Genomic DNA, 22,164 nt, shown 5'->3' with positions numbered 1-22,164 from the left:
CAAACGAACTAATTAATCTAACCATCGAAAAATAAGTAGGGCAATCCGATAGGATGGAGGGAGTACGGAATGCCTGAACATGAGTTCAATCTCTTATTCTTCAGAACTTGCTGTTCAACTAACAAAGATTTTGTAAAGTTGTATGTGCTGTTTTCGTGTATTTGCACGTCTTCAATGTTGAAGAGAGGACTTATGATTATTATTTAGTTGTGAATTCTGGTAAGCTTCCGGAGAATGTTACTATTCAGATCTGACCACGTACATGAATTATTTTGTAAAGCATATACTATATACATATAGGTGTGTAAGAAAATATAAATTTCTTCTACTTGTGTATCACTGCTGAAAGTCTCCACAAAATGAAATTGTTGGTTAAGGATTCTAGGTCCAAATTAGGGTAAGAGGAACTGCATATTTCTTCTACTAGATTTGTTTTTCTAACTTATGCTTTTTATCCCCTCTTTTCCTACCAAAGCTTTACTGGAGTATTTATTTGGTCCCTTTTCATATCAATAACCTAGACTCCATGAACCACAACTTTTTACTTTTGAGGCACAATTCAATGGGGAGGTGTCTATACATTGTGAGCTAATCATGGCATAGCTTCAAATAGCCAAGTCCAAGGGCAAGGGGATGATACATTAGTATTACGAATGGTATAAACGTGCACCGAATAAACGATTCCAAGTTCTAGGTATTCTGCTCTTATAATGTCACTTCCCCCCTCTTTATAGGGATCAAAAAAATGATAAGAGGCGTTCAACTTTTCTCAAATTGTTGCTGATCATAAAAGAAGTTCAATGCCATCCCAAACAACGTTGAGACAGTACTGAACTGGACATTCTAACAGCTTCCTATTTTTCATCATTCTCTGGTTATCCCTATCCAACTGAACTGGACGTTCTAAAATTTATTGCAATCAGCTCCTCTTGATATAATTTCTCATAGTACTCAATGATCACTCCTTTAACACCATAGATAAAATATCTTCTCAGTGAAGTTCTTTCTACTGTTCATTTTAGCAGTTCAGTAAAATGATTTCGCGTAATTATCCTCATTCTTTCAGCTTCAGCCATGCCAGTCTGGACTTTTGCATCCAAAATATGGCAGGACAGTAGATGCAATCATTTTCATACAAAAATATTGGGTAGCATTTTCATACTTTAAAAAAATGTCTTCTATTCCATAATAGCGTCATTTTTTGACTATTTACAGAAGCTCCGATGACGATTTACTCCTGTTGGAACCTCTATTTTATATCAGGAGATCTTTTCCAAGTCAATCGAATACAAAACTCACTAAGAAAATCTGTGCGATAGAACGTGTAAACACGTCTTGGATGAAAAGCTATATATTTTACCATTTCTTTACAATTCCTGTAATCTGAGGCGGCATTGGTAGACATCTTGGTTAGCTTCAAAAGCATCAATTCAGAAACAATGATGGTGCCTAGAACAAGTTGAAAAGAGAGAAATTCTCAATAAGAAACGTACAAAAAGGATTAGCAATCAGAATTTGCGAATTCACAGGAATTCTGTACAGAGTTGCTAAAGCTTTCCTCACCAGCTTGCGCCCCTCACTAAATTAGGAATAGTAAATGAATGCCAAGCAACATTGGATAAAAACCATGATTTTCAAAAACTAATCGGATCTGAGAATCGGTACACCAAAACAAAAGCAGAAGGCCAAGCACCTTCCTCTCTTCAACAAAATCTCAGTGATGGCCCTTTCTAAGAGCTGAGAAAAAGCTACCAATTGATTTGTCCTTCTGTTTGTCCTCTCCATCACCTCCGACCTGTTTTTCAAGCATAGAAAAACCAGGTTCAAAGGAATGAAAAAGCCTTAACAAAATGAAGCTTATATTATGCAAATGCCCAACCTCCCTAGTTAGATGCTGCAGCATATCCAAAATCTCCGAGAAATCAGGTCTTTGAGTTGGGTCTTGCTGCCAGCATTTCTCAAGAAGTTCAGCAAGCTTTGGATGAGTGTCCTTAGGAATTGTTGGCCGTAGACCCTGATAACAATGAGAAACCAAATGTGAGTGTTAGTTAATGGGAAATATATCACTAGTACTAGAGACGTCAATGAACTGTATGCTACCTGTTGCACCACACCTATTGCTGCTTGTAATGGTGTTAAGTACGCATATGGAATCTGCTCCGTCGCAAGACATGAAAGTTAGTTTGGTGTTAAAGAACTAACATGTGAACATAAATAGATGCAAAGCAAAACTTGCTCAAAAAAAAAAGAATGCGAAACTTACTTCTCCAGTCAGAAGTTCCCACAGCACTATACCAAAGCTGAAAACATCGGCCTTGTGGTCGTATGGTTTGTGTTCAATTACCTTCAACGAATAAAAACCATTTTAAGCATGAAACTTGGATGCTGCAGGATGGTTAAGCACAAAATTGGGCCAAACTCTTTGCTGAATAGAATGTTGGACTGGGATGACACAAGAGAATACTGTAGTATTAAAGGGAAGAGAAGCAAAAACCATTAAACCAAGAGTTCACATTTAAATGCTTAATATTGCAGAAACCCGATCTATCTGCATGGTAAACCGTACACGGAATCCTGCGATGCATATTACCGATGGCAACCTAAGTAAAATAACCTATTACAAGGTTATCAAAAGCACCTTGTGCTTAAAGCGTCCAAGATGCAGCAGGGTGCAGCAAATGAACACAAGTCCAAAGGCACCATGAGGTCTTGAGTTCAAATCCCGGTGGAGACGAAAACATTAGGTTATTTCTTCCGATCCGTCTAAGCCTTGGTAGATAGCGTTACCCGGTACCTGTACTAGTGGGAGATAATAGGTATATGCTGGAACTAATCAAGGTGCGGACAAGCTGGCCCCGACACCACCATCATAGAAAAGAAGAACACAAGTCCCAAGCACTGCATATAGATGACAACCAGACTTCACAGAGTGTGGAAACGAAATCTAAGGATAAAATGCAAAATTCAGAGAGCAACATATTAAAAGCTCTTCATGCTTGAAGCAAAGAAGCCTGAGGCGTTTCAAAGTAAAAGTCCTATCAGCTTGAAGGGGACCATTACACTTATTTTATAGTGGCAACAAATCTAAGCACGAGGATAAAAGCATAATTGGTGGAGCAATCATGCATCTTGTCAGCAAGAAAACCAAAGAATTGGAATCATTAGTTTCAACTGAATCGAGGATGTTGTAATTAAGTACTGCATAAAATTAAATTAAGATCTCTGCACCTCAGGAGCCATCCATCTATATGTTCCAGTTTCTGCAGTCATCACCCCAGTTTGAACCTGCACTCTCGCAACCCCAAAATCACCAACCTTAACAACCTGTTCAGTAGAGGATGGATCTTAAAGTCAGAGCGAACATTCTGTGAACAAAGCAATTACGCAAAAGGCAACTCTTATCAGCAACAATTTATAGGTGTTGCTGTTTTTTTTTTTTTTTTTTTTTTATCAAAGTTCATCAATAGATTTCCTTGGAATGCAAAAAATGGTGATGTAGACATTAATAAGAAGGTTAAGTCAATGTGCTATTCGCAGATTCACATCTTTCACAATATGAATCAACTTAAATTGCCACCAATCAAGCTTTAATGCTGCTACTATTACTCACTGAATATTTTTTTAGGACTCTATGAATAAGTGGACCTTGCGATTTAACTTTCCCGTCATCTTTATTTGGTATTTCTTCTAAAGATTCAAATACACAAATTTTGATTCTTTAATTTAACATCAAATAGTTTTTAGAGGTTTTCATCCACATCAATCTGGCATTTCAGAATAGAAATAGCCTACTAAAAGGGTCCTAATGTGATGACCCACCATGTCATCATGCCACATAGGCACCATTTGACATATATTAATGTCATGTGGAAGCTTACATAAGAAGAAGGCTAGCATTTGTGAGAAGATTCTAGAGAGGTATGGACATTTCCTTAGGAAGAACCTAGATCCTTATGGATTTGCTAGGAAAGTCCTTGGAATCTTCTAGGCTTGTAGAGAATTCTAGAAAAAGCCCTTATCTTGTAAATATCAGGGACTTGTGTAATAATTAATATTTACACACTAGCCCCTAGGAAACTAGTATATAAAGGGGGTCATTCATTTGTAATTCATCAGTCAAGCAAACAATTCAAGTTATCTCTAATACAAAGCCTCCTTTAACAATTCTCTTGTGTTCTTTCTTCCATTCTCTTAGCGATCTTGAGTGTAGTAAGGCTGACTTGACATAGCAAGAACGTGAGCAAGTTGTGCAAGATCGTGAGTGAGTTGTCAAGTGCCGCACGTGTACTTAGTTAACAACTAAGGACGTGACAACGTGGTATCAGAGCGAAGGTTTCAACTAAGGGAATGGCGAACGACGAAGAAATTAACGCTGCCGACACCCAAGCCAACATCATCCAGGATGCTGCTGGCAAGATTGGTCGTAGCAAAAGGAGGAACGCCACCAACAAGAGCCAGGAGGTGCCAGCTGAGGTTGTGTCAAATGAAGGGCTTACATCCCAAGAACCATCTACCACTGAGGCGAGCGAGGATGAAGTGGAGGTCCTTCCAGAGGACGTCTCGCTCGGTAAAGAGTGGGTGATAAAGATGAACGCGGGGATGGACGCCGTGGAGATCTTTGGCCAACGTTTGGGGAAGGTGGAAGGCACCCTTAATGTTCTTGAGGGGCACACTCTTGAAGAGATTGAGAGAATCCGAAATGACTTGGAGGGACGTACACAGACTGAGATGGAACTAAGGCAAATCATCACTGCCTTAGAGTGCAGACTCATGGAGGCTTTGAGTACTATCGATGCTATGAAGGCAAAGATAGAGTCACTCGAGGAGCATGTCAATGCTGGCGTGACCGAGATAGCCAGCAATGTTATGGTGACGAGGGAGGCCAAGATCGAGGCTCCCAAACCCCCGGTGTTCAAAGGTGTTCGTGATGCACAAGAAGTGGAAAACTTCCTTTGGCACTTGGAGAACTACTTCAGACATGGCAAAGTGAGGGACGACGAGGCCAAGATAAACACTGTGGTATTGTACCTCTCAGAGACTGCCATGCTTTGGTGGAGAAGGAAGATGGCTGACGTGGATAAGGGTCTATGTACTATTAGCACATGGGATCAGTTCAAAATGGAGTTCAAGCGACAGTTTTTTCCAAACAATGTCTTGTACGAGGCAAGGCGCAAGCTTAGGGAATTGAAGCAAACAGGGAGCATACGTAACTATGTGAAGGAGTTCACTACCCTTATGCTTCAAATCCCCAACCTGACCAATGATGACTTGTTGTTCCACTTCATGGACGGGTTGCAAAATTGGGCTAAGCAGGAGTTGCAACGCCGACAAGTCACTAATATAGACCAAGCCATAGTGGAGGCCGAATCATTGATGGACTTCAGACATGACAAGCACGACAAAGGCAATGGCAAGGAGTCAAAGGTTAACAATGTCAAAGGTGGGGGAGACCGTGGCAAAGGCAAGGAGATACAACAACAATACTCCAAGACTCAAGATTTCAAAAAGTCGAGTGGCCGTCAGGGCTACGCCGAGAAGAAGGCACAGGTCGAGAAGAAGGGATGCTATATATGCGGAGGGCCACATGGCTTCAGGAATTGTCCTGACCTCAAGAGCCTCAGTGCCATGGTACGTGAGCGGAAGGAGCAGCCACAAGGAGAGAGTCCGGGAACCGCACAGTTGGGTATGATCGGATTATGTGGTGCTGTCACGAAGCAAGCTATCCAACCTACCGAGAATGGCAATCAGTACGTGGATCTCACCAACAACAAGCCCGCTCGTGCAATGGTGGACACTGGAGCAACTCATAATTTCGTGACTGAGGCTGCCGCAAAGAGACTGAAATTGAAGCTTGCTCCAACCAACTCTCGCGTCAAGACCGTGAATGCCGAGATACAGAATGCTCGTGGGGTAGCTAATGGAGTTGGTGTCAAATTGGGAACTTGGAAAGGTATGACAAACTTTAACCGTAACCGCTATGGATATCTTTGACATCATACTGGGGCAAGAGTTCTTTAGACATTGTCATACTTTAATCGACCCCTACCTCCAACGTCTCTTGGTTATGGAGCGAGAACGAGCTTGCATGGTACCTACAATGACTACGCCACACGGACAGAGCCAAGCACAACTCTCAGCTATGCAGGTTGTCAAGGGGATCAAGAAGGGGGAGCCGACATTCGTGGCAACCATCACAAGTCTGGAGGAAAACAAGAGTTTTCAAGAAACATTGCCGTCTTGCATAGAGAAGTTGCTTGAGGAGAACAAAGATGTCATGCCCTAGGAGTTGCCTAAGCACTTGCCGCCTAGGCGAGAGGTGGATCACAAGATTGAGTTGGAGCCAGGGGCTAAGCCACCCGCATTTACCCCATATCGTATGGCACCTCCCGAGCTAGAGGAGCTTAGGAAACAATTGAAGGAGCTGCTAGATGCTGGTCACATTCGCCCATCAAAGGCACCTTTTGGCGCACCAGTATTGTTCCAGAAGAAGAAGGATGGATCGTTGCGTTTGTGCATAGACTATCGAGCACTTAAAAAGGTCACCGTGAAGAATAAATACCCGATCCCGCTCATTGCTGACTTGTTTGATAGACTTGGGCAAGCCAAGTACTTTACCAAGGTGGATCTTCGAAAGGGCTACTACCAGGTTCGCATTGCGGAAGGGGATGAGCCAAAGACAGCATGTGTGACGAGATATGGAACTTTTGAGTGGTTGGTGATGCCCTTCGGCTTAACCAATGCACCGGCCACATTTTGCACCCTTATGAACAAGATCTTCCATCCCTACCTTGACCAGTTCGTGGTAGTCTACCTAGACGACATAGTCATCTACAACAACACCTTGGAGGAGCACATGGAGCACTTAAGGAAGGTTTTCCAAGTCTTGCGAGAGAACGAGCTATACATCAAGAGGGAGAAATGTGAGTTCGCGCAATCAAAGGTGCACTTCTTGGGCCATGTCATTAGCAATGGCGAGCTATGCATGGACGATGCTAAGGTACGTGTTATCCAGGAGTGGGAGGCACCCATAAAGGTAACTGAGTTGAGATCCTTCCTTGGCCTTGTTAACTACTATCGTCGGTTCATCAATGGATACTCAACAAAGGCCGCACCATTAACTGAGTTACTAAAGAAGAACAAGCCATGGGTTTGGACGGAGCATTGTCAAAAGGCGTTTGAAGGCCTTAAGACAGCTGTAATAGAGGAGCCAGTCTTGGCGTTACCTGACTTTGCCAAGACATTTGAGGTGCACACAGATGCCTCAGACTTCGCAATTGGGGGTGTCCTGATGCAGGATAAGCATCCCATAGCATTTGAGAGTCGCAAGTTAAATGAGACGGAGCGAAGTTACACGGTGCAAGAGAAGGAAATGACTGCCATTGTGCATTGCCTTCGTACATGGAGACATTACCTGCTCGGGTCGAGGTTCGTGGTCAAGACTGATAATGTGGCTACTAGCTACTTTCAGACACAGAAGAAGCTCACACCAAAGCAGGCTAGGTGGCACGATTTCTTGGCCGAGTTTGATTATGCGCTGGAGTATAAGCCGGGAAAAGGTAATATTGTAGCCGATGCCTTGAGCCGGAAAGCCGAGCTTGCTGCAATCACTTCAGCGAGATGGGATATTCGGGAGGCTATAAAAGAAGGCATGCAGCATGATCTAGCAGCCAAACAGCTTATCGAGTTAGCCAACAAAGGCAAGACGAGACGGTTTTGGATAGAAGACGGTCTACTACTTACCACAGGTCGGCGGGTCTACGTGCCTAAGTTTGGAGACATTAGACGGCGGATCATAAGGGAGAGTCATGATACAATGTGGGCTGGTCATCCAGGCCAACGTCGCACCAGGGCCTTAGTTGAGTCAATCTACTATTGGCCACGCATGCGAGATGATATAGAATGTTATGTGCAGACTTGTCTAGTATGTCAGCAGGACAAGGTGGAGCAACAACAGCCCGGAGGACTTTTGGAGCCACTACCAGTTGCAGAGCGTCCATGGGAGAGCGTGACTATGGACTTTATTACTTGCCTACCGAAGTCCGATGGTTATGGTACTATTATGGTGGTCGTGGATAGATTTTCCAAATATGCCACCTTCATGCCCGCCTCACCGGGTTGCACAGCTAAGGAAGCCGCCAAGCTATTCTTTAAGAACGTGGTAAAGTATTGGGGCTTACCAAGGCATATCATCAGTGATCGAGACCCCCGCTTCACTGGGAACTTTTGGAGAGAGTTGTTCGACATACTTGGCACGGAACTACACTTTTCTACTAGTTTTCACCCACAGACGGATGGACAAACGGAACGGGTCAATGCTTTACTGGAATGCTACTTGAGGCATTATGTAAGCACGCATCAGAAAGATTGGGCAAGACTCCTAGACATTGCCCAATTCTCTTATAACTTGCAGCGGAGTGAGTCCACGGGGCGGACACCATTTGAGCTAGCCACAGGCCAACAACCACAAACTCCACATTCATTACCAGCCGCGTTCGAGGGAAAGAGTTTAGGGGCTTATCATATGGCCAAAGGATGGGAGGAGCAGCTCGACACTGCTAAGTCTTACTTGGATAAGGCAGCTAAGAAGATGAAGAAGTTTGCGGACCGTAAGCGACGTCCCACGGACTATAGAGTTGGGGACATGGTCATGGTGAAGTTTAACCCAAGACAATTCAAAGCACTACGGGGCATGCATCAGAATTTGATTCGCAAGTATGAGGGGCCATTTAAGATCGTCGCCAAGGTAGGCGAGATCTCATACAAGCTTGACATGCCATCGTATCTTAAGATCTACATTGTCTTCCATGCTAGCATGCTTAAGCCATATCATGAAGATAAGGATGATCCGAGTAGGGGCCAATCAAGTCGAGCGCCAATGACTATCACCGCCTCGCATGATCGGGAGATTGAGGCTATCATAGATTACCAGGCCAGGCGAAAACAAGGGCAAAAAGCCACCGCTATGTTCCTCATCCATTGGAAAGGGCAATCACCGGAGGAGGCCACGTGGGAACGATATGAAGACTTGTGGCAATTCAAAGATAAGATCCAAGAGTTTATGCAACAGCATTGCGCCGCGGTCGTCGCAATATTAGGTGGGGGAGAGTGTGATGACCCACCATGTCATCATGCCACATAGGCACCATTTGACATATATTAATGTCATGTGGAAGCTTACATAGGAAGAAGGCTAGCATTTGTGAGAAGATTCTAGAGAGGTATGGACATTTCTTTAGGAAGAACCTAGATCCTTATGGATTTGCTAGGAAAGTACTTGGAATCTTCTAGGCTTGTAAAGAATTCTAGAAAAAGCCCTTATCTTGTAAATATCAGGGACTTGTGTAATAATTAATATTTACACACTAGCCCCTAGAAAACTAGTATATAAAGGGGGTCATTCATTTGTAATTCATCAATCAAGCAAACAATTCAAGTTATCTCTAATACAAAGCCTCCTTTAACAATTCTCTTGTGTTCTTTCTTCCATTCTCTTAGCGATCTTGAGTGTAGTAAGGCTGACTTGACATAGCAAGAACGTGAGCAAGTTGTGCAAGATCGTGAGTGAGTTGTCAAGTGCCGCACGTGCACTTAGTTAACAACTAAGGACGTGACACTAAGCACTGGAAAACATTGATGGACTTTTAAGTCGTACAAATCTCCATATTTGTTATATACTCTTATACTCCCATAGCCTAATCATATGACACACAGTTTTCCCCTGTATTTTGCCGGGCTAAATGCATATTGACCTTGATTTCCCTACAGGTTTTAATTGCACATAAATTTTGCATGAGAATGGATATACTGGCCCAAAGATAGCTTAGTAACAAATGAAATAATACCCTAGACTCCAAAGAAAAAAACTTTACGACAACTGGACAAGCTTTTAAAAAGAGTTGAGATCCAGCTCGGACTTACTCCATGTTCATCCATCAGAAGATTGGCAGTCTTCAGATCCCGATGAATTATGTTATTCTGGTGCAGATAACTCATTCCCTTAGAAACATCAACTGCAACCTTTAGGAGAGTAGGAAGCTTAAATGCACCTCTTTGCTTGTGCAAAAAAGTATAGATGCTTCCTCTGGACATGAACTCTGATCAATAAAATTGTAAAAAGCACATAGTCAATTACGTGAAGCAGGGTAGACACCTAAAAGTAATGGAAATAAGCTGCCATTCAAGTAGCAGAAGATTAAAAATTTAGCAAAAAAATAAAGCATGCCTTATAAAGCAGTCAAATAATGTATCTTCTGGTGAACACTATGTAACATTAATCAACAGAGAACAAAAAGTTCTCCAGACTATTAACAAACATAGTAATTCAGTTCAAATACATAAAATCTTGAAATATACCAGTCACGATGCACAGGTTTGGAGGTCGTGTGCATGCCCCTATAAATTGGACAACATGTTTGTGCCGAATTTTCCTAAAAGAGGTAAACAAACCAGATAAAATCTCAAGCAGTGGGAGTACAAAAACTGATGAAAGAAACAGGAAATAGGAAGCTGGAAAGATAACATAATTATCACTAATGAAATAACATAATTATCAATAATGATAATTCAAATCCACATGCACAAATCCATATTTTTTAAAGTTTGTTACTACTTCCAAGACTTTGACTGCTTTTGGGAAAGCTTAGTCCCTTGAATTATTTATGACACGTTTTTTTCTAATCTAAATAGCTTAATGCTACCAAGGAACAAATAAATAGCTTAATGCCACTTATAGGAGAAATACCTAGTAACTCAACACAGTATAAAGGAAACAAGATCGACTTAGGCAGAGGGAGTAAAATATTGCAAGAAAATTCTCTAGTGGTAGAGAGCAAATTTTTCAACAGAGTACAGCTATCTCTAGTAGCAGCAGAAAAAGCAATCCTTCAAACAGAGTCTTTAAAAGGATGGATAGGATTCTATCTGATACATGCAAACAACAGTGAGGTTATCCTGAAAGGGATTCTCAACCATGATAGTACGAACGACGCACCTCATTATAAAGACCTCCTGCGAGAACTCTTTTACCATATCCATATTCAAATGTTCTGGCTTGAGAACTTTTATAGCCACTTCCTGGCTACAGTATGTGCCTTTGTACCTGCAAAAGACACAGTATAAATCTACAGACTAAACAAACTCAACTAGAAAGCAAGATGTGCATTGTCGAATCATACAGATCTCCAAATGACCCAGATGCAACTTTGTTTTCAAATTTCAGCAGGCGGATATCAATTTCCCAGTCATCAGATCCATCATTAGGTATTTTTACGCTATCAGAACCTGATTCAGATGTTTGACCTTGCTCGTGGATTGCAAGCTGGATATATGGTGTTTGCTCCTGAAAAACATACCCAGAAGATCAAAGCACTGAGAACATCTTTGATGTCCAGTATGATAATCAAAATCTTGAAAAATAAATGACAGAGAAAACTTGCTTCTGAATTAGAACCTACAAAAGATAAGCCAGATCATGGATTCTAAACAGGTTCATGCAGATAAAAGATAAGGAAAAAATAAATATAACTTTAGCCCATCTTTTAATGCCCTCTTCTTTCATTCACTTATTCCAAGAAAACAGTTTCTTCAAAACTCCAACTAATGTTTCAAGCCATTTTAGAGCACTTCAGCTATTAGCACACGCCAACATGTAGATCAGTACAAATTAAGGAAGGTTCATTATCTTTTCATTAACGGAACACAAGTATATCGAGGACACTACATTAAAGACTTAAAAACTGAAAAGTAAGAAAATGAGCTACCTAACAAATTTTCACATGTTACAGATCATTCTTTTTCTTCCTTATATCATATGGTATAAGGGAGCTACGAGAGAAGCTAATACGGCTATTAGCAATGCTCAAGGGGAAACCCTAGATTGCTTACACCAAAAACTAGGGCATGAGAAAGGAAATGGAAAGGCTAAATACGTAGATAGCCCCTTCAACTTGGCACATTTTGTAAGTTAGACACTCAAACTTAGCCAGTGACCAGATAGACACCTCTACTTGGAGGAGGTGCCTCTTGAACACTTGTGTCCATAAGACCATCAGCATGAAACTTACTCGATGTTGACATGTCAAATGAACCAATCAGTGATCGACACCTGTCATTTTCAAAATTGCAAATTTTGATTTTTGGAAAATTACAATTGAGGAAAAAACAGAAGAGAAAATCCCAAAACCCCACTTGTTCTTTTTTATCATCTAGACCTTCCCCATCCCCGCTTCTTCGTCCAAAACTAGAACCCCCTTACCCCATCCTAGGTTCTTCCTCATCGTCTTCTCCACCGTCCCCCTTTCTAAATCAATAGCGTTCTACCGGGCCATAGTTTCACCTCTTCAACTCCGTTCGTAAAATTTCCAATTTCCACACCATTCCCCCACCTCAACGGTTAATCTCTATTTCCTAATCAGAAATTCAACTTTTTTTAGTTTAAGACTATTGGGTAAAAGGGGCAGCCCGTTGCACTAAGCTCCCGCTATGCGTGGGGTGCGGGAAAGAGCCGGACCACCTTAAGCCTATTGAGTAGTAATCAAATTAATCCATTCTTTTTTTGACCTGGGAATTTTGGCTTACTCGAGGTTCATTTAGAAAAGACCCAAGTTCGATTCAACGCGTTCCAAGAAAAATCCTAAACTACCTTAAGCCTTGATATAGATTATGTGAGAAGAAGAAACAAGAAGACTGCTACAACAATAGAAAAGGAAACACCATGAATTTAGATTGAAATGAAAAGAGAAACCTTATTTATGGGTTGTAAGCAAAGTGTTTCGTCTGTCTCTATTTTGAATGGCAAACGGTTTGAATACACCCAAAAGCTGAACAGAGTGATGGTGGTTTTCCATGGCTGCAGAGTGTTCTGCCAATTCATCGTGGTGGTTTACGATTGAGTTTCGGTAAAAGAAATTAAGGATAGAAGTGTGCGGCCCACATCGAGAATATTGACGGAGGAGGAAAGTGAAACTGAGGACAATAAAAAGAAAAGGCCTAAATTAAGTTATTCACGCACTCAAGCGTAAGTGCAAAACATGGTTTGCCATGTCAGTGAGCTGTTCAAGAGACACGCTTCCATGAAGTAGTAGTGTCTATCTGCTCACTGGCTAGTTTGAATCTAACTTCAGTGGTGGCCAGATTTATGGCGGTGGCATTTGGTGGTTAGATCAGTGATGGTTGTCTCATCGGATTTCAGAAGAACGAGGAGAAGACTGGTGGTGGCTGGCCTTTAAAAGAAAGAGAGGGAATAGGTGGTGGTGATCGGATTTGAGAACAAGAAGGGGAGAAGGTGGCGGTGATCGTAGCTGGATCTGAGGAAGCAGAGATGGTGTTTGTGATGGTGGCTGGATCTATGAAGAAGAATAGGAGGAGGTGCTGGTTGAAGCTGGATCTACGAGTGAGGAGGTGCTGGTTGAAGCTGGATCTACGAGTGAGGAGGTGATCGCATTGGCGGAGAAAAGAGGAAAAAATTTGTCACCAAAAGATGGCCGGAAAATCTTTTTCAGCAAACTTCATGTTTTCTGGCAACATGGGCACACTTTTAACTGAGATACACGCGATCTGCCACATTAGCAAGGCTGTTTAATAGCAAAATTTGAGCAACGTGAGGTGTTCAATAGTTATGACCAAAAGATGAGGTGTCTTAACGAAAAATCGTGCCAAGTTATGGGGGCCGACTATGTGTTCCGCCTTCCTTTTTCAAATGTAAGTTTAGAATCTATATTATGCAATGTGATGAAGAGTGTTGGAGGATATCTGCATATGACTTTTAGAAATTTGCTTCTGCAACACATAGGCAAACCATAATTTCAGTTGACATAAATTCTTACTTAGGCTATTGCTGTGGCTGGAAAATCTGAATTCAAGGAGAGCTAGTGACAGTATTTTTTTTATATTAGAGAAATCCCCGAGGACCAAAGACTCATGGTTCGAAACTGGGTGGATAACGACCCTCCTCTATCCTTCTCCAAGTAAATACCAGGGCTTTTGTCTGCTGCAGGGTTCGAACTCGTGCCGTGTGCCTAACCCACACATCACGCGTTGCACTCTTACCACTACACCAAAGCCCTATGATCTTGCAACAGAGTATTTTTATAGCATTACTCTAGTAGAACAAACAAATTTCTTCTATAAATTTGACTGGGATAAAAGGCAAGATTGCTAAGTTTTCTAACTCGCACAGAACATCAGACAAGCAAAGGCAAGACTTCATGTTCGACAAAGTCATTTTCTGATCCCATTAATTAAGCGGACATAAACCAATTTTAGGTGAGTGCAACAAATTCAACTTAACGTGATGACACACAACAGAAACCAAATATTTTAGTTGTTTCTCCATAAGTTGCATAGCTCCTTATGAAGAAAAACAGCAAAATCAGTATCTTACTTTTCCCAAAAGAAAACAACCATAATGCAAATCAAGTATTAACAGAAGAAAATTTTGAACCCCACTCTGTCCACATTTAGCGGTCAGAAGAATATCTACCTTGCTCCTCGTAATTTCCTTTTGCACCTCACTCTTAAGCAACTCTGTCTCCTAGAAATTCAAACCAAATAAGTAAGTATAAAAGTAAATTACCACAAAAGGAAAAAGAACAGATATACTTCACGAATCTAGTAGAAAGATGCTTAATTTGCTAACTTTCATATTTAAAATACACTACATCCTAAATTTACCAAATACCATCTCATAAATGTCCTATTAAGTGAAACCATATTTAGTTGAATAATATGAGACTTGAATGGAGAACTTATCAGATATAGGGTGTGTTTGGCATGAAGGAAAATGTTTTCCTAAAAAATGTTTTCTTGGAAAATGAGTGTTTTATCACTTATTTTCCCTTATTTGGTTGGTGAATGAAAAACTTTTTACGGAAAATATTTTCTAGTGTTTGTTTAGAGAGTAGAAAATATTTTTTAGGAAAATAATTTTTTATGCTACTTTCTTTATCCCCCCTCCCCTCCCCCCAAATCCCCATGTTTCATGTGCTCCCCCCTCACCTACCCCTTCCCCCCTCCCAACCACAAATACCCAACGATTTCGGGACTCTATTTTCTTCAAGAATTTAATTATTCTCTAAAAATTCACACAAACCCAAAGCCCAAAGGGACAAATGTACTGCTTTACTTTTTCACGCAAAAATAACTTTGAAATTTGTACTACATAACTAAAAAGAAAATACTCTTTTTCGGTTGAAAAAGAAAGTACTCTTTTCTATAACATGAGAAAAGTACTCATTTTGTTAAAATGAAAAAAAATACTTTTTCCACATCATGAAAAGAAAATACTGATTTTGTTGAAATAAAAGAAAATATTTTTTACTACATCAGCGAAAGTACTTTTTTTGGTGAAATAAAAGAAAATATTTTTTACTACTTGTTGAAACAAAAAAAAATTACTTTTTCTACATCATGAAGAGAAAGTACTTTTTTTGTTGAAATGAAAGCAAATACTTTTTACTTCATCATTTTGTTGAAATGAAAGAAAATACTTTTTCTACATCATGAAAAGAAATTACTTTTTCGTTGAAATGAAAGAAAATACTTTTTACATTATGAAAAAAAAATACTCATATTGTTGAAATGAAAAAGAAAGTACTCTATCTATGGCATGAAAAATATGTACTCTTAATAATATTTCTATTTAGGGTGGGGGTAGGGCAGGGTTGGGTGGGTGGGGGGGGGGGAGGGGTTGGTGGGAATGGAGAATAGGGTCGGGAAGGTTGAAGAAGAGCTTTGGAAAATGTTTTCCCTTCTCTTAATAGGGAAAACATTTTCCTCCAATTGGAGGAAAATTAGTTCAAGAGTAAAATGTTTTCCAAAACATTTTAAGCCAACCAAATATGGGAAAATTGGAAAACATTTTCCGGAAAATATTTTTCTTCGTACCAAACACACCCATAAAGTCGTGCATTCTTTCTGTCTCATTTTATATGACGACATTGTTCTGGGGACAGAGCATAAGATATTAATTTAACATACAAGAAAATACTAAAGTGATGGTTGAAAAGTTGGTTTAAATGATTGATAGAAAAACAATCACATCACTAGTTTAAATGAGTCTGAATTCTTGAAAGTCGTACATGAATGAAATGGTGCCAAAAATATCAGGATGTCCAAAATTGAAATAGAGCCAAATAAATTGGGAAAAGGGCAGAACAAGCACAAAACTGACAAACAATCTACTAGATGAATAAGGAGCATAGTTTCAAAACTTATACATGTTAACAAGAAAAGAGGAATTAACTGAGACTTGCAAAGGCAAAACTTTTCATCTTTTAACTTATGTCGGTGCGAATAAAAAGTATGTTGATCATATAACTAGACTATAATTGTAGAACTAAGAGAAGACTTTTAACTGTCAGCAAGCATTTTGTTATATCTTGAAAGAAACATTAATACTATACCTCATATGGCCATCCATCAACCACAAAGACGTCCAAGGAGAAACCATCAGTAGTTGAAAAAACATGGGCCTCTTCAATGTTCAGACCAATCTCAGAAATTATATTAGTCAACTGGAAATCCAGGATTGATGTCAATAAAATTGAACAAGATAAGAACAAAGTTAACATGATAAGATAGATATGTTTAATAGAACTCTGAAATCTGCAGCTTCTGCAGATTAATGAAGTTATATAACTTTCAGGACTGCATAGATATGAACAATTCAATCGACAACATAACCTTAAAATCCATGAGACAGAGAGTGAATAAAAAATACAGATTTCAATCCAGGTAGACTGTCACAATATTTTAACAGAGACTATTTGAATTTGTAGGAATAACTGGCGTCGCATTTTCACAGACACAGAAATCTGTCTTTGGGCTGAAGTCTTCAATGTGCATGCCATGTAATAAACAGTTTGCCTCCAGCGCCAGGTAAAGAAAGATCTCTTTTTTGAGAATCTATATGATTTAAAGCAAAATGTAAATTACTTTCAGGTGTTTGGGTCAATCTGATATTTTCATATTCCGAAAACAGAAACCATTGAGAAAGGTTAGGCATTGTACAATTCATCATAGAAACCTCTTTTTTCATAACTGAGAAATCCTCGAGGGCCAGTGGCGCACGGTTTGAAACTCAATGGACAACGATTCCACTCCTCTATCCTTCTCCACTTAAATACTAGGCTTGTGTTTGCAGCAAGGTTCAAACCCCTTGACGTGGGTCAAATCCATACGTCTTGCGCTGTGCTCTTACCACTAAACCAAATCCCTGGGGGCTATTCATCGTACAAACCTTGTATTCCTGTTATTGTCCCATCTCTAGAAAATATCACAAGTTAATTGTGTTTGACACCACAAAATAAATGTGTTTGTTATTTATCAAAGTATCAAGTTATGGATACATCTATTGTCTTCTATTATTTTCTCATATTGTATCAGAGCCTCTAGGTAAAAGCTTAAGTAGTTTCTCCTTACTAATGGACAGTCTTATATCGCCCAAGTTAAAATTTTCTTCATAATTTTATTATTATTTTCTCTTTTAGGTAAATATTTCTGTGCCGTCGCATTTATTTCCGATGTTTGTTCCAGTGAGACAAGACAACTCAAATTTTGGGAGACACTACCTGTTTCCTGCTAAACCGTCCCTTTCAGATGACTATTCCAACAGCATCTTGTTACCTATAGTGGCACTGCCACTTTTTGTCACAAAACCAACAGTATTCAGATCACTCTTCTGGTCAATATTTCGACGACTTCTAACAACTTTTCCAACAAATTCAAGTGACTAAACTTTTCCAATGACCTTCCCGCAGGTTTTCAGAAACTGTTCAAGCGACAGTGTTCAAGCCGCATTTCGGAGACCGTTTACTTTTCTATACTTTCAAAATCTCAACCTTGAGTCTGAAAGGGTGATGTTAGAATGTTAGAATTAAAATATTAGAAGAGCTAAGTTTTTCAATTAGATATCATCATACAAATAATATATGTGTTTTGTGTTTAAACCTATAAATAACATTCATAAGAATGTATCTTGCATCCATAAGATCAACAAGTCATCAATACATTTCTTCTCTTTCTCTTATTTTCTCACAGATTGATATGCAATGTAATCACAACCCAAATCTTTAGATTCCATGGACTGATCCTGGGACTTTCCACTACCCTAATTTCCTTCTCATTTGAAGCTCTGTTATCGTAGCCCATTAACACCTTTCATCTTTTCCTTTGGAATCTTTTTGTGAACTTCTGCAGAGCTACTTATTTATAAAATATATATACAAAAAAAAGAGCATTCAGCGAGATCTTTGACACACTGAAGTGGCATATTCCTGCACTCCCACTACTGACTCCTGATTCCCAGAACAAATCTAACAATAAAGACTCCCTATATCAGTAACGGCAATACAATGCTGACTACAGAAAGTACAAATACCAACTGCATTTCACAAATAGGCGTGCCCATTTCCCTAAGAGATTTCTTATAGTATTAATTTGGAACAAGATTGTATCAGAAAAGTTGATGGTCATGACTGCAAATATTTTTGATAGTTAGGTTAACTGAATAAACCCCTCCCTACTTTATTAGGCTCAGAAGTTAATCATACAATCAATCCATGGGCCCATACAATAACTTTTCCGTATTATCCTCTGTTTCCCCTTCACCATAGTCTTCTATTAGCTTTTATCTTCATTAAGACGCTTATTCTATATTATACGCTGGAGAAGTAGTTTATGAAAATATCAGTTGTATTATTTGGATAAAGGTCATTATTTCCTTGCTTATTAAGCAAGAATGAGGCTATTTTTAGTTATTAGAAGCGAGTCCAATGTCAGATACTTTAAGGAATTTAAGGGTCTTAACATTATTTCCTGTTAAATTCGCACTAGATTTGCATACGGTAAATTCATGAAACTACAGTTTGTATTTTATTATGAGAATATAAGAGATGAGAAGAAAGCATGTATGAAAAAAAGGGGAGGACGATTCTGAAAAGAATGAGGCACCTGAGTGAGCGTTTTTGGTTTGTCAATTGTTGAAAAAGTAATCTCGTGCATTGGCCTGCACAAAATCAATTGGCACATAAGAATATTGCTAGGAAAGAAAAGTCAATTAGAAATCCTCTCCAAAGACAAAAGAAACTCAGTATGAAAAGCTACAATGCCAACTACTAGCATCATAAATCTTATTCATTTACCAACTCAAGCATTATGGAGAATTTTACCTGGTTGACCGCGAAGTAGAATTGATATCACTTTCTCCATGATTTATATGAGCTTTATTATCATGAATTTCAAGGCCTTGAAGATTTGGTGATGAACCAAATGTTGGAGGAGGATGAATGCTGGAGAGGGAAAACAAGATGGCAACACAAAAACAATTAAACTACTTAAGGGAGCACACTAGAGAAAAATCACAGGTGCAAAAATAATACACAAAAAGAAATGATATTGAACAATAGGTAACTTTAGTGCTTAAACTAAAGAGAATACCTTGGAATTTCATCTTTAACGGAAGAATTTACATCAACTGTATTGGTTGAAACTGCGTTGTACATGGGGTGAACCTACATTATGAACTTAAAGTCAGAACTTGCATGTGAATATTTCAAATTACAAAAAAAAACTTGAGTTAGGCCACGCATTCTAAAGTTGCAGTTATGATCAAATCTTTGCTAATGACCTTCAAGTTGGCAATCACCCCCTTTTTTCTTCTGCTGGTTTATATATCTGGACATCTCCTCTTTCCTCCATCTCGTCTCACATATCTAGGCAGAAGCGCACTTCCGAATTTGGTAGTAAGCCTGATTTTGTAAAGTCCTACTGTAATTTGTCTCACAGTCTTTAATGTTAAAAAGAGCTTAGAAATGACATGATTTCCATAGTCATTCAAGTCTCTTGATCTAAATCTAAACTCTTCATCTAATGCATACCCACTCAAAGGAGATGGATATAGAGACACAACCCATTGGATGCCTCAAAGATTCAAGGCTCAATCTTCTAGCTTTAACTTGTCTTCCTAAGAAATTTAGAAAATTCTCAGACCAGAAGCATACAAGCCACTCCATAAGAGCTACCTAAAACTAATTTTGCATTACATGATATATTACTGAATTAACTCAATGAACGCCATAGATTGACTAGCTTAGCCAAGAGATGAAGATAATTCTCAACACCTTATATATTAAAGGTTAACCAAATAAGAACTCGGCCTAGATAGTGTAATCAAGATATGTACAGTTCAACACTTATATCTTAACTGTGAGAAGCAAAACAAGGAAAAGAGTCTGAGAGGATGTGCGAAGACAAAAGTCTTTATGCCTAAATCTTTTTAAATTCACACTTTTAAATGTACATGTTACATTTTTGTGAATGACACACTCATTAAGCCACACATATGTCCCTATTATTCAAGAAGGATGAAGTGAACTAAAGGATTATTATGTATCGTCAAGCCCACTATATAAACTACACAAACAAGAGCCACGGCATATTCAAATTAATTCAAAGGACATTCTTTCAATAATTTATTAGGAAATATTAATAAGCTGCTATCCTTACTACATTATTTCCCAAGAGAGTTCTCCGTTTCCTCCTAGGACAGAATGCAAGAGAAGTTTGGGATGGATGAAAAGAAAAAAATATGGCTTTGAAGAGATTATTGGCTAATTTACTAGTTTCCAAATAATAGACCCTGTGCTTCTTGGAAACACCTTATGTGTTGCATCAAATCCCCAACTTATTCAAGTAAGATCAAGTAGAGATTCCTCTTTGTCATACATAGGGAGAATTTGTTCAAATGTCATTTCTACGTGCTCAGTTTTCAGAGATACCAAAGAAAAAAGAGCATTGATAATGATAGGACATACACGCATAAAAATGTAGGAAAAGCAGATGGCTGTATAACCTGCACAAGGCGGACATCAAAGGCAGGTCTATTCGCAGGATCCTCTGCTTGGTCCAGTAATCTCTTATGCATGAGCACATCTTCTGCTCTTTCCACATTAACATCCGATGCATATCTGCAGGCATCCAAATTCAGTACCAAAAAACTTAACTTTTATAGGCGGAAAATTCGATCAATTACTGAGTAAACCAGAAAAAAATTGACAAATGGCCAAAAAACACAAGGTAACCGAAAAATGAGGAAAGGTAGGGTTTATGAAGTTAACCGAACAGGGAGGCGATTGAAGTGAAGCCAAAGGTGGTCTTCAAAGCCAGGAAGTTTAACCTCTTCGAGATTCAAATCCTGTAGTCGAGTAAGCACTTGGTTAAACACTTCAAGCTTCTGCCTATGTAACCGATTTTGTTTCGGCGACGACGGCTCCATCGCTCTGCTTCCGCAACTCTCGTTATCGTCCATCGCCATTCAACAACAACAACAAAAACGCATACACACAATTGCAAAAACTCCTCTCCTCTGGAACGGATTAAAAAAGTTCAAGCAACTGTAGAGTAGCTATAGAAAGTACTTTCCATAAGTTGAGTGATGAAACAAATGGAATGGATTTTGAGTTGATTTGATGGCTAAATACGAGAAAGGGGAGAGCGACAAATAGTTTTAGGGAAAAGATGGAGGAGAGAGAAGGGAGAAGATTCCGTTTTTCTAGTTATACTCTGGGTGCGGGGCTGGGCTTTATTAGTGCTTACGAAGGTGGCATTGGAAAAGAAAGGTATCGCTCCTCCATTGTTTAACCAGTGGGGTCCCCGTTTCGTGGTGAGCTTATCCTTTTATGAGATCAGACCAACCCATTTTTATTATTTTATATCTATGGATAAAAGAAATTTGTGATTATTACTTATAAAAGAAAACTTTCTTTTACATAGAGAACAAAATAGAGGAATCCAATAAATGGAATTTAAAATTATGACCTTTTTTTCAATGAACTTTCTGTTGTTACTTCTAAATTTTATATTGCCTTTAACTTTTTTTTTTTTTTCGGTTAGCCAAAAAAAAACGCCTGAGATATAAGATATTTTGTGTTCACACAGAATCCGGAAAGATATGTTAAAAAGCTTAGTTAGTATATTAAAATTTGAAATATAGGATATCATAGTTTTTTCCAATTTATTTTACTAATATATTCCACACATTAATATGTTACTTGTCTTACAGAAGCGGTCAAAAATGGATATTGATGTTAATTCACTTTATAAGGTAACTAAATTACAAAGGATATCGATGTAACCAATGAATTGCTATTATTCTATTTCTACTACGTA

General features: G+C 39.1%; 1 protein-coding gene across 3 annotated transcripts; it reads right to left on the bottom strand.

The window, feature by feature from the left end:
• Positions 1 to 1,127: 1,127 nt before the first annotated feature.
• LOC107784167 (serine/threonine-protein kinase STY8) lies at positions 1,128 to 21,676 on the bottom strand. 3 transcript variants are annotated; one of them, XM_075250002.1, is made up of 17 exons: positions 21,114 to 21,673; positions 20,849 to 20,963; positions 19,435 to 19,508; positions 19,167 to 19,286; positions 18,949 to 19,003; positions 16,401 to 16,511; positions 14,480 to 14,530; positions 11,175 to 11,338; positions 10,991 to 11,098; positions 10,354 to 10,427; positions 9,919 to 10,094; positions 3,229 to 3,324; positions 2,264 to 2,344; positions 2,101 to 2,154; positions 1,880 to 2,014; positions 1,694 to 1,795; positions 1,128 to 1,449 (listed from the first exon to the last, which is right to left on the bottom strand). In XM_075250002.1, the coding sequence occupies exons 1-16, from the start codon at positions 21,308 to 21,310 to the stop codon at positions 1,715 to 1,717; spliced, it is 1,692 nt and encodes a 563-aa protein (XP_075106103.1). In that variant the 5' UTR covers positions 21,311 to 21,673; the 3' UTR covers positions 1,128 to 1,449; positions 1,694 to 1,714. The 3 variants fall into 3 exon arrangements, 2 of the variants coding, with proteins under 2 accessions (XP_075106103.1, XP_075106102.1); XR_012707881.1 differs by lacking the exon at positions 1,128 to 1,449 and adding an exon at positions 2,639 to 2,898 and having other exon boundaries at positions 1,460 to 1,795; positions 21,114 to 21,676; XM_075250001.1 differs by lacking the exon at positions 1,128 to 1,449 and having other exon boundaries at positions 1,460 to 1,795.
• Between the last annotated feature and the right edge of the window lie 488 nt (positions 21,677 to 22,164).

This window comes from Nicotiana tabacum, chromosome 3 (genome assembly GCF_000715075.1).
Source record: "Nicotiana tabacum cultivar K326 chromosome 3, ASM71507v2, whole genome shotgun sequence".
Lineage (NCBI taxonomy): Eukaryota > Viridiplantae > Streptophyta > Magnoliopsida > Solanales > Solanaceae > Nicotiana > Nicotiana tabacum.
This window is presented reverse-complemented; position numbering and strand designations above follow the sequence as displayed.